Source organism: Gobio gobio, assembly GCF_949357685.1.
Source record: "Gobio gobio genome assembly, chromosome: 1".
Classification (NCBI taxonomy): domain Eukaryota; kingdom Metazoa; phylum Chordata; class Actinopteri; order Cypriniformes; family Gobionidae; genus Gobio; species Gobio gobio.
This window is the reverse complement of record NC_137097.1, coordinates 70751820-70764013: the sequence shown is the minus strand read 5'-3', so window position 1 is coordinate 70764013 and position 12194 is coordinate 70751820. Positions and strand designations below refer to the sequence as shown.

Genomic DNA, 12194 nt, shown 5'->3' with positions numbered 1-12194 from the left:
ATTAGTTGCTCACCTGTCTAATAAAACATAATATATTAAAGCGTCTTTGGTGTTTCGATGGTTTCTACAAAATAAAACAGTAAATCGGGGGTACTGTGAGTATGATGTCAATGATAGGAGACGTATGGATACGGTCCGTGTCCTGGTTAAAATTCCTTATTTCTCTAGATTTATGCATTCATGGAAACAATTGTGATAGTTTAAGTAAATGTCTACTAAATATAACATTTTTCTAGTGGTTTTTGGATATTTTACTACATATTACATATTGTTCCTTTAATGTATTAACTACAATAGAATTAAACACTAACAATAGTATCATGCTAAGTCTTAATTTTTCGCCATCAATTAGCATTTACTGATCCCCTTAACAACAACAACAACAACAATAATAATAATAAACTTTAAATCCTAACATACCTTGAAGATACTTTAAATAAGGCAAAGCCCAAATCAACATAACAGGCCTCAGAATATACAGAGCACAGCAAGGGACGCTCTCGTGCAGAGATCCTGCAACAGAATATTCATTGACGGGTATTAAACAATATTGATAAAATAAAAAAATTAAAGTCCAGTCGTGAGAGAATTCAGAAACACACCGACATAAAGTAGTTGGAAAAGGGGACGAGACAATTCTGTACATCATTACAATAAGATACATTTTAAAAACCCATCTTATTATGCTTTAGTTATCTTATATTTAAATATAAAAAAAATACTAAACTCACCTTCAGTAAGACCCCAGAAGATGAAGGCGATGAACATACAGACGTTTGGAAAAAAGACCAGAGAAAGCTGAAGATTCCAGATTGTGCTGCTGGAGACTGGAGAGAAGATGAAGAATAACCAGAGTTAAATGAGTAAAACACTTACAGTGACACAGACAGTTAATAACAATAAATATGATTGTCCTTTTAAACACACCCGTGTCTTTTGATCTGCAGTAAATCAGACGACAGAGCAGAAGCACAGCTCCAGATGCAGCAGCGATACAGAAAATCAACACAGGTATGTGCAAAGAAGAGAAACCTGGAAAACAAACATGAGGTTTAACATTTACAACTGCACTGAATCAATTTGCTATCAATAGTCATTGTTTTTTTATAGAGGAATAATTATGAAGAATTTGCGACTAAAGCCATTCATTATTTTAAGGAATTACTAACTATAATTTTTTTTTTGCAAGCACGCATTTACACCAAGGGCCAGATTTACATACATTTACATTTATATTTAGCAGTCGTTTTTGAGTTTTTAGTTGTCTTTTGAATGTTGTCAGTGATTCTGCGTTTCGGATGGGGGTGGGAAGATCGTTCCACCAGCCAGGAACGGTGAATGAAAATGTTCTGGAAAGGGGCTTCTCCGTGATGGTACCACAAGCCATCACTCCTTAGCTGAGCGAAGGCTTCTGGTGGGGGTGTAGACTCGTAGAAGCGAGTCACAGTATGCAGGAGCGGAGCTCGTGGTGGCTCTGTAAGCAAGCGTCAGCGCCTTGAACTTGATGTGAGCAGTGAGTGGTAGCCAGTGCAGAGAGATAAATAGAGGCGTGACATGGGTCCTTTTGGGCTCGTTGAAGACCAGACGTGCTGCTGCATTCTGGATCATTCAAAGTGTTTGGATCGCACAAGAGGGGAGTCCAGCTAGAAGTGCATTGCAGTAGTCAAGCCTACAAATAAACAGGGCCTGGACGAGATACTAACATACTGTTAGGATTTACTAAACATGTTAAAATTGGGGGTATTGCACCCTGAACAAATATTGAACATTTTAAAATGTCTGAAGGCCAAAAAAATTGATAACAATAGCTTTAATAAACCATGTCAGTGGGCAGCATAAATTACTTGTCAAGCAGATTCTTAAAGTCCTCATGAAATCAAAACCGACATTATTTAGTTTGTTAGCACACATTACAAGTCTTAGGGTGGGTTGCACCAACAAGGATTAAATTAAACTCAGTTTAGAGCTAATCTAGGATTTGTTGATCTAGGCTTTATTTTAAATCGAGTTGTGTTGCACCACTTCATTTTAAACGCAGATTAACAAAAAAATAATATGTAAATATTATTCTGTTCCTCACATTCAGCCATGGAATGGCTTTAGATGACTTTGTACCAGCAAATCATAATATAATAATGATTGCTGAAGGATCTTGTGACGATATATATTTCTGATGATTATTTAATTATCACGACAGGCCTAATCTGAGCAAGTGATTGCCTGTCTGAATTTTGTCGACAGACGGAGGCGGCACGAAATTTGATGGAGGCGGCCGCCTCATAATTCTCTGTGTAGGAAAAACCCTGCGATTGGGTATAAATAGAGCCTCTCAGAGTGGCAGTGTCTCTCGGTGTGCTGGGATTCAGTGGATGCAGGAAGTGTTGTCTCTGAACTTTTAATTGGAATTTATTCGTACGGGTGTAATCTAAATTCTTTGCAAAGTTGCTATACAGTTTTGTTTTGTTTTGTTTTTTTGTTTTGTGGGTTCCTGGCATAATCTGAATTGTGACTGGATCAGAATTAGGGGTGCACCGATCCGATATTAGGATCGGATATCGGCCGCGATACTGACAAAATAGCTGGATCGTGACAAAATAGCTGGATCGGGGATTGGAAAAATTAACAGCTCCACAAGCCGATCCAGGTGTTTTTTTTTTTTTTCATTTTCTTTCGTCGCAGCAGAACCTACGACATTCGTCAGCTTCACATATGTCGCATGCTAGAAGCAACATGGAACACGTTTGCCACGCCAACTAGTTCGTCGGCTGTTTGCAATGTCTGCAAAGTAACTTAAATGTTTCGAGGGGAGGTGGTATTACCGCAAAGTCAGGGTTTTTTCTGCATTGAACATTTTTGGCGACCGCCAAAACGAATTTGTCCCGCCAAAGCCTAATTTTATGAGTTATTGTGATGTAGAATAGATGCTGCGCTTGTGACTGACAGAACGATCAGAGAGCTCCTCCCCCACGCACACTCTCTGGGTCTTTCATTTACCGCTGTATTAAATTACCGCTGGGGGTGAAATGCGCTAAAAAAACGTTGACTCTTCTCTGACCAGCTGATATAAAGCATACTTCAATTAACGCGAAACAAATCATATCCAGTTATAAAGTGTTTTCTGTGTGTTGACATCTTTCGCGATGTTCTAACAGACGGGATTCGCACACAACGCGTCTGCTAATGTCTGATTCGTGACCTAATGACTCCTTTGCACCGTATCATTTAAACGACTGGTTAGAACAACTGATCTGTCCAACACTGAACTCACCAATCAGTTTATTAATGTACTCAGAACGCATCTGAAATGAGAACACAAGTGTGCTTACGCAATTTAGCAAGAGTGGGTAGTAAGAATTATTTTTAATTATCAACAGTATTTCAGCTTATTTATGTTGACAATGTGTAGTAAAATAAATAGGCCTAGCCTACACTCATTTATACTGGAGTGAGGTGAAACCAGAACAAAGTTGTTATTAGCTAGCTGATAATTTTTATTAAATTGCATATGGCAGAAAATTAAGACTATTTGTTAATTTGTAATGCTACTTTTTAATATTGATATGATTATATACCAAAACAATTATCTGTAGTGTAAAAAATGTTTGCTAACTGTAGATTACTATTGTATGTTTGACCAATACACTGTTTTTTTGTTTCCACTGCTACGTTTAATTTATTTAAAGAAGTTTGATTACATTCTATTTTAGATTTGAATGCACAATTGTTTATTAAATACATAAGAATTCAACACTTTACATAAGTCTGTTATTTTGTCTTAGTCATGTTTAGTTAGTAAAGTCTGCCTTTAGTCTCTTCAAGGAAGGTATAAGGTGGAAAATATACAGTTTATTATTAATTCAACAATAGTATCGGATCGGTATTGGGTATCGACAGATACACAAAGCCCAGGCATCGGTATCAGGACTGAAAAAGGTGCACCCCTAGTACACAGGCATTAGATATCAGTGATGCGCGGGTCAATGTATAAACAACCCGCACCCGACCGACGTTTTCAACTAACCCGCCCGCAACTCGGACCGCAAAAAAAAGAGAAGAAAATATTGTACCCGACCCGCTTCCTGACCCGCATTTTTTAAAAGTAGTAAATGCTCATCGTAGCTCATTGGGCCATTGAGAAAATGTTTCAGGTCCTGACGTGGTGCTCAGAGGTGCAGCAGCGAGAGCAGGAAGTTCTTGAGGCGGCCCATCATTTTCCATTTCAGCTCCAGATGCATATTATTGATGAACGCGATGTTTATGTTTCGACCCGGCTTGAAGAATTCATCAGCCCACATTTGGAAAACATTTGGAAAAGTGTGAAAGCCCTTAGGAGCGCAAACTGTTATTTTTTTGAATGCTGTATGATATAGCCTAGTGTTATGTAATAGGCTTGATTTATTCATTTATTTCGTTTAATTTTCTTAACAATTAAGATCCCAGCAAACACAGCAACGTTGTAAAAACGTTTTTTTCACGTTGTGAAAAGGTCGTGATAACGTTTTTATCCTACGTATTTAATACGACAAGATGTCGGGTTTTTTTCACGTTATAAAAACGTTTTTTCACAACGTTGCAGAAACGTATTTATAACGTTTTTATCACGTTACCACGTCTCCTTTCAACGTTGCAGAAACGTATTTATCACGTTACCACGTCTCCTTTCAACGTTGCAGAAACGTATTTATCACGTCCAAACTGTTCTTCACTTCACACATGTAATCAAAATGTTTTTACTGTTATCTTTGAAAAATGACTTTAATATAAAACAATATAACTACAGTAAGAGAAATAGATTAAGTGGTATTTATAGATCTCTTTATAATTCGTCATAGGCTAGTCACAGGTTACGATATTTCTGTACATCTGAATATTCAGCTCATTACTAACACTTTTTACATTTCACCTTACCTGTAGGGCGGACCTCTGGTTGTTGCCCATTTTATAAAACTACATTAACATATGTAGTACTAATAATTTATACTATACACAAATAGTCACTCATTGTATTTATTCACACAATATAAGAAATATGATTAGGTCGTTCACAAAAAAGAAAAATCTGTCATTTACTCATCCCTGCGTAAATCCAATGTAAACCTGTATGACTTTCTTTCCACTGTTGAACAAATGGAGGTGTTAATGTTAACCTTAGTCAGGAGATAAGCATAATGTTCCTTATTCACCATTCACTTTTTTTGAACCAAAGAAAGTGAATGGTGAATAAGGTCAGAAACATTAACTTTAAGGTCTAACAAAGTCACACAAGTTTGGAACAACAACAAAAGTGTTAAATGATAACACCTTTGTCATTGTTTGTAGAGATAATGTATAATTAAATTCCAGTACTTTCAAGGACCTTGAGATTTTTTTCAAAGACTACAATTAGCGCCCTCATTAATAATAACAGAAAATTCTTAACAGATAAATAAAACTACGCCAATAAAACAAAATGGTACAAATAAAGTACAGCACATTTAAATAAGAACATTAACAAATAGAAAAATCCAAGAAATGTCAGTGCACAGATATTATAACAGAAAAAAACTCATCTGTAAAATGTACATTTTCTCTAACTAGTTACAAATTATTTTATTGCAATTGTTATAATAATTAAAATACAATTTATAACTTATCAATTAATATACATTACATATGTAAAGTTTATAATGGCTATTATTGTTCAATAAATAATATTTTATAATATTTGCATACTTGATTTTGAGAAACAGTCTGTGTTTTAGTTGTTTTTCAGCGCTTCCGTAGCAGGTTACATTGTTATGCCAGTAGGTGGCAGCAAGGGACTGTCTTAATGAGTGAGTTAGTAAGTAAACCATTAATTCAATGCAGATTCATTCTGTTATAGTGCTGAATTCTGTGACCCTAGTTATAAGGTTAGGATTAGGGATGGGTTTAGTTGTAACAGTCAACTAGGGTCACATAATTTGGTAGGTCAGATTTCGGCACAACACCAGAAATCTGACGCTTCATTTCATAGAGATCATTGCATTTACTAACGTTGACGCCCGTCATGTAAAATCCCCTTAACCACTGAAAGAATACTATGACAAAGATATAGATATACAGCAAATGTGGGGGGAAGTATGTTTCACACTGGTGCACTAAATAGATGTATTATAGCAAACAAAGTTTAGTCACGTTCCTGAGTAATATCTGCATGCACCTAATTCTGCAGAGAACATATAATATGACAGCAGACAGCAATCCATATGAGAGAGAAATCTGGTGTGGAAGGTGGATCTGGAACCGACTTCTGTCCAGGCTGTCACAACATCTCTTGTTTATCTGTCTTCACAAACTGCCCTGAAATACAATTCAAATATCAACAAGGATTGTTATAAATATAACGTGAGGTTCTTACATTCAAAATGCTCATTTGGCCTCGGTGTTAAAGTGTGCAGAGAATTCTGCCGGACTGAAATTTAGTCTTTTAGTCATCCATACCCTTCTTATACTAATGGTAACAAATTTATAACACAACAATAAATAACTCTCAAAACTAAATCTCTTTAATACTGCAAATACCACGTAGAGTCATATGATTTCCGTGATGCAAAAACATGCATGAAACCACAGAATCCAGTCACAATTTACTGTATAAAGCGGAACGCCACAGAATTTGGCAATTTTTGAATTAATAAATTAAAAGTAGGGCGGTACAATGAATCAGATACCGATACAGACAAGTGTCTGTGAATATTAAAGCTAAAAAAACTGCTAATGAAATCTGAAGTCTTTATGTTCTGCCATGTCTGTGTGAATGAGCGCTGCAGTTTCGACTACTACGCAAACTAAAGCGTGTGTGACGCTTGCAATGATTTCAGTGTCTGCTGTCTCTCTATACATTAACTTTATCTGCAGAGCTGCTCTCAGAGTCACTTCATGAACATTTTACCATTTAATTTACAAGAACTATCAACATTTGTTGTATCATATACACACAGGAATGTTTGAGGTTTTACTTACAAGTCAGATGGTTCATAGTACCTTAGAGATGTTCTCTGCACATCCATCAGAATCTAGAAACATAAACAATTTGTCACAGAGCCAACAATATGTGGTATACAATGTCAGGTTTATTAGAAATAAATAAACTAGAGCACGTGGTTAAAATGCTGAAAAAAGTAAGAATATACAGGATATACAATATATAATATCTTTAGATATCAGAATTTATGTTTTGAGGTTTTACAGATGCATGGAGATATATACGTAATAATAATAATTGATGGAAAACCATGTAAGATAAAAGAAAAAAGGTGTTTGAAATAGTTTCAGCTCATTGTCACGCTCCTTGTGAGTGACGTCACCGATTAACTTTACAGTGCAAACTTTTAGGTTAAATAATTAGATTAACGTTACTTCCATTCATCCATTGACAAATTGCCAGCAAAACGTTAACAAAACTATCAAAGCCCTCTTATCTTCACATAATATGTGATTAAAACCCCAAACTTTCATAAACAAGAGCTCAAGGCTAGTTACGTTAGCCTAAGTTAACGTTACCTTTCATAAAGTTAGCCTAACGGCTAACGGATTTTTTCCGAAGACACTAACGTTAAACCATTTCTATAAATTAAATATTCAACATAACAACGGAACAGTTGTATGTATTATATGTGTAGTTTAACATTATATGTGTAATTTTAGGGATTAAACTTACCTGAAATCAGTGAAAACAACAGTGACAGGACGCAGGCGGAGTCTTGCTGTTACTGTGTCGCCCCGTTTCCATGGTAACTCCCACCGCTCCAGTTTAAAAGCGACTCGGATGTTCAACACGCACGCCCATTAAACACGTCATATGTCAATTACACAGCGTTTCAAGAATTAAAACATCACATAGGCTTACTGATGGAGTAGAAAATGTCCCGAAAGTTGATAACGTTGTTTAATTGGATAGTGCAGCCTAGCCCTACATCATCACAGCCTAGGTTCGTGCGTATATAGTAATATTTATACGCATTTTCGTGTGATCGGGCTCATTTTTACACTCTATGAGCTGTTTGATCCACGCGCCAGGCTCGTGATGAGCTATGAAACAACAATAATCGATTGGATTATTCTAATAGCTTGCTATCAGTTAAATGAGCAGAGACCACTGAAAGTAAGCATTCACATATTAGGCTACCTTTAAGTCCTTTTGATATCGAATGCTCAGCTGTCTCACTCAGTCACTGAATCGCCTCAATGGTAAAATGTTACTGATATTTTTACACAAACAGAAAGTAGCCTATCATTGGAGGTTTCTGGTTGTATTTTGGTACTGTCATGACGTTTTTTAAACGTCCTATTCCAACGTGCAGATTACGTTATTTTAACACCAGAATAAAACGTCTAACAAAAGTTGTAGCTTGGTAGTAGACAAACGTAATATTTACGTTTTTTTGACTACTTAAAGAAAACGTACCAGGTTGGTATTTTTACAACGTTTTTGAAACGTTTTATTTTGGTTACATTATTTTTCTATTTAAAAAAACGTTTTTAAAACGTCTTTAAAACGTTGTACTGCAACATTACCTAATTGCAACCAAAATACAACGTTGTGAAACGTTGTAAAAACGTTTTGTGTTTGCTGGGATGCTGCATGTGTTTATCCAGTCTAATCGAAGTGTGCGTCTCTCCCCCGACTTTCCCAACAAAAATCCCGCCCCCTCTCAGAAAATACATAAAACTGACTTTAAATGCGTTTAAAAGTAGCCTATTAAAATGGTACAATGGCATTGCTCAGTTCAACGTTTTGGGAAATCGGGCATTTTGTCCCGCGTCAGCATTTATTCAAAAGTTAATAACGCTCAACATTCAAAAGGTAAATAAGGATTTATTGACGATCCGACCGACCGTGACCCGAATATCATTAAAAATATTTTTGGATGACTCGTAACCGCGGGTAACCGCGGGTGGCCGCGGGCACCCGCTCATTTTGGATCAACCCGCGCATCACTGTTAGATATATGCACAGGTTTGAGCAGTCTCTCGCCACATGTTACCCACCCATGTAAATACTGCAAAAAATTAAATGCACATGTGCAACCTTGCTGTACAAAGTATGCGCGGTTACAAAAATCTGGCGGTGCAAGTTCAGATAATGAAATTCGTGTCACACACACTGTACGCTGACCCTTGCATACGCGTAAAAAATTAAGTAGGCCTATATATTGGGCTTTAGTGTTAACAGAGACTGCATTATTTAATTTGCCATGTCTGTTGACTCACCCAGCATCAGTTCTACAGTTGCATTGGCTGAAAGTCCTCCAGCAAACACTTGACACATGTAAACTCCTTCGTCCTCAGTTCTGACACTCTTCAGTCTGAGAGAGAAGTTTCCTTTGGGGATTTCATCAGCGAAGAACTCAACCCTGTCTCTGTATTGCTCATCTGATGAACCTGGTAAAGCCTCATTATTTTGGTAGAGCAGAACCAGAATATCATAATATCCGTCTGTTTTCTTCCATGAAACCTCTTCAATGTATTCAGGTGTGATGTGAGAGTCTACAGAGCAGTTCAGAGTGACGTCATCACCATCATATGCAGATATGGAGAGACTTGATACTGAGACTAGCAGACGCTCTGAAAGAATAAAATAAAATAAATAAATAAAATACATAAAAGACATTTGATTGAATTGATTGAAAGTGGCTCTCACCAACATCTTTTATCTGAACCACAGTCTCTCCAGAATCCTGCTGACTGTAAACTGAACATGTGTATTCTCCCTCATCTTCAGCTCTCAGATTGTCCAGACGGAGGGAGAAGTTTCCATGTTGAATCTGATCAGTAAAGAAATTAGCTCTATCATGATAATCCTGCTGCTGGATCTCTGGTAGACTCTCACCATCCAGAAACAAATGAACTAAAGTCTCTGAGTCTGTTCCTCTCCATTCCACCTTCAGATCCTCCACTGGTAAAGGTTTATCAACATGACAGGGCAAAACCACTGAAGATCCCAGAGGAGCAACCAGAGGAGAAGAGGGGCCGCGCACAGTGAACCCTGTAATAAAATAGAGAAACGTAAAAAAAACTGAGAAAAAAGCATTTTTGCGTATCAACGTAAAGTGTTAATACGTACCATCAGCGATCACCAGGAGTATTGAAATAGAAACAAACTTAACGTCCATAGTTTATACAAAGACAGAGCTATAATGAAATCATGTGAATTTTGTCCACAGTCTTTCACACGAGACCACGCCTAAATACACTTTCGCTTAATTCTTCTCCAGATGAACCGTGAAGGACAAAAGCAGGAAACCGTTGAAATATCACTTTTTGTTGGCTCTTTAACGGCTCGTGTTGATACCATAGACTGTAAAAAAAAAGGAAAAGAAAAGAGTATTCCAAAGATTCCCGGTTGGTCAGGGCATGGGCGTCGGAACCTGTAGAATGTGGGTGCGGGACAAGACCCACCCACTTTTTACGATGAATGAAATTGGACCCACTCACTTTTATCGTCTCTAACATTCAGCACATGTCTGTTTACCTACCCCTAATCGATAAACATTTATTATTAAACACATATTAGACGCTTTATTTCCACTTTTCTAATATTGTCTTTATTTTTATTGAAAATAAATGCCTTTCCGATCTGATATGTGATGGGAAAAGGGAGAAGATTGAGCTCGGCGAAAGGCGGAGAACGGAATGAGGTTGAGAAGTAAGAGGCGAAATTTTTTTCAAAGTTAAAGCTCACGCAAACAGGTATTAATAGACGCGTTTTAGTCAAATATTCATTGTTTATAGCTACATCCAGTGTTCAAGTAGAACGCAATTTGGTGTTGTAACAGCTAATCCAATATAGCCTAAAGAATCCAATGATAAGACATAATATAAGTGGCATGGACATGGTGATAAGTTTTTATGTACATCTCAGCATTAACCCTTTAGTTAATCACCCACATTATCCTCATTATTTTAATCCTCTTCATATGAATATAACTGTGGTCTCTCTCTCTCTCTCTCTCTCTCTCTCTCTCTCTCTCTCTCTGTCTGGTGGAAATAATGATTACCAGATGTGTTGTATACATTACACTGATATCACGTGTCTCACGTTCTTATGAGATTCTACCATGAGATATAGGCCTATATGATGTAATTCTTTTCCATTGGTTAAATCCATATTACCCTCTTTTTTTTTTACCCTCTTTTATTTGAAATCCTTTTTCCAATAAATTGAAGATTTTCCTTCCCTCAGATCTTTGCAACTACCAAGGAATACAGAGAAAGGCACGGAATGGGACAAATTGGCAACTCTGTCACATGGCAGCCAATTTACCATATACTTCTTATGTGTTATGTAATATCTTAATAAAATATCAAATGTCTTACTTCTTTAAGTTCACACCTCCATTGTGTAATGTAATTGTAAAGTCCATTAACATATTTAAACCTAAAATGGTTCTCAAACTGGTGGCCATCATGAACATTTTATGAACTAATCTTTCATAAATTCAGTATAATAACATCAGAGAAATAAGACTTTCAACCAAAAAAATTTATTAAATCATTGCATAAAGCATTCTACTGTATTATTTCATATGTATGGTTTGTAATTTTTAAATTGTTTTGTGTCATTACATGTTTTGTTTTGTGTCATTAACTGTGATTTGTTTAATCCACATTGTGTTCGTGCTTTTCTAGTCTGTGTACTAAAAGTTATACAGTTATATAACAAATATCATGAATTTTTTTTTAAATAAAGTTTTTGTATTTTCCTTGCTCAGAGTTGCTCTCAAATCTTTAAGAAGACCAGCCCAAATGTGTTGATCTACTGTTGAAAAATAAATTAACACAAAAAGCTGCAAGGTCAAATTAGATAAAACACAAACTTGGTATTGAACACGTGTTCTAAAAATGTTGTTTTTAAATAGGCCTATTGTAAAGACAAACTTTAAGATTACATTTTTAGTAATTGTATATATATTATCTAGAATAGTAGTGAATAAATACAGAAATTTGCAGTAGCCTACACATTGCATAGGCCTATACACAGTGTATGGTGGTTGGCGCAGAATGTCAGCTCACATTAGTAACCTTTTATATTGTAGATGTAAAATGATATAAAAATACCTTTTAAAAGTTCGTTAATTTGATAAATAGGCTAAGTGAATATACATTTGCAATCATATGCAAACATACCTATGTGTCAGTCAAATAATACATTTAGTCTATATAATTATTTA

At 36.2% G+C, this 12194-nt stretch overlaps 1 protein-coding gene across 1 annotated transcript in view; it reads right to left on the bottom strand.

Moving 5' to 3' along the window:
- The window catches only part of LOC307124440 (CD276 antigen homolog), a 28619-nt gene extending 18270 nt beyond the window's left edge, over positions 1-10349 (bottom strand). Inside the window, exons 1-6 of the mRNA XM_079813637.1 lie at positions 10088-10349; positions 9665-10009; positions 9235-9588; positions 928-1032; positions 732-827; positions 421-513 (exon numbers count right to left, since the gene is read on the bottom strand). Of these exons, the coding sequence (XP_079669763.1) occupies positions 421-513; positions 732-827; positions 928-1032; positions 9235-9588; positions 9665-10009; positions 10088-10136 (1042 nt within the window). The 5' untranslated portion in view covers positions 10137-10349. The remainder of the gene's footprint in view (positions 1-420; positions 514-731; positions 828-927; positions 1033-9234; positions 9589-9664; positions 10010-10087) is intronic.
- Between the last annotated feature and the right edge of the window lie 1845 nt (positions 10350-12194).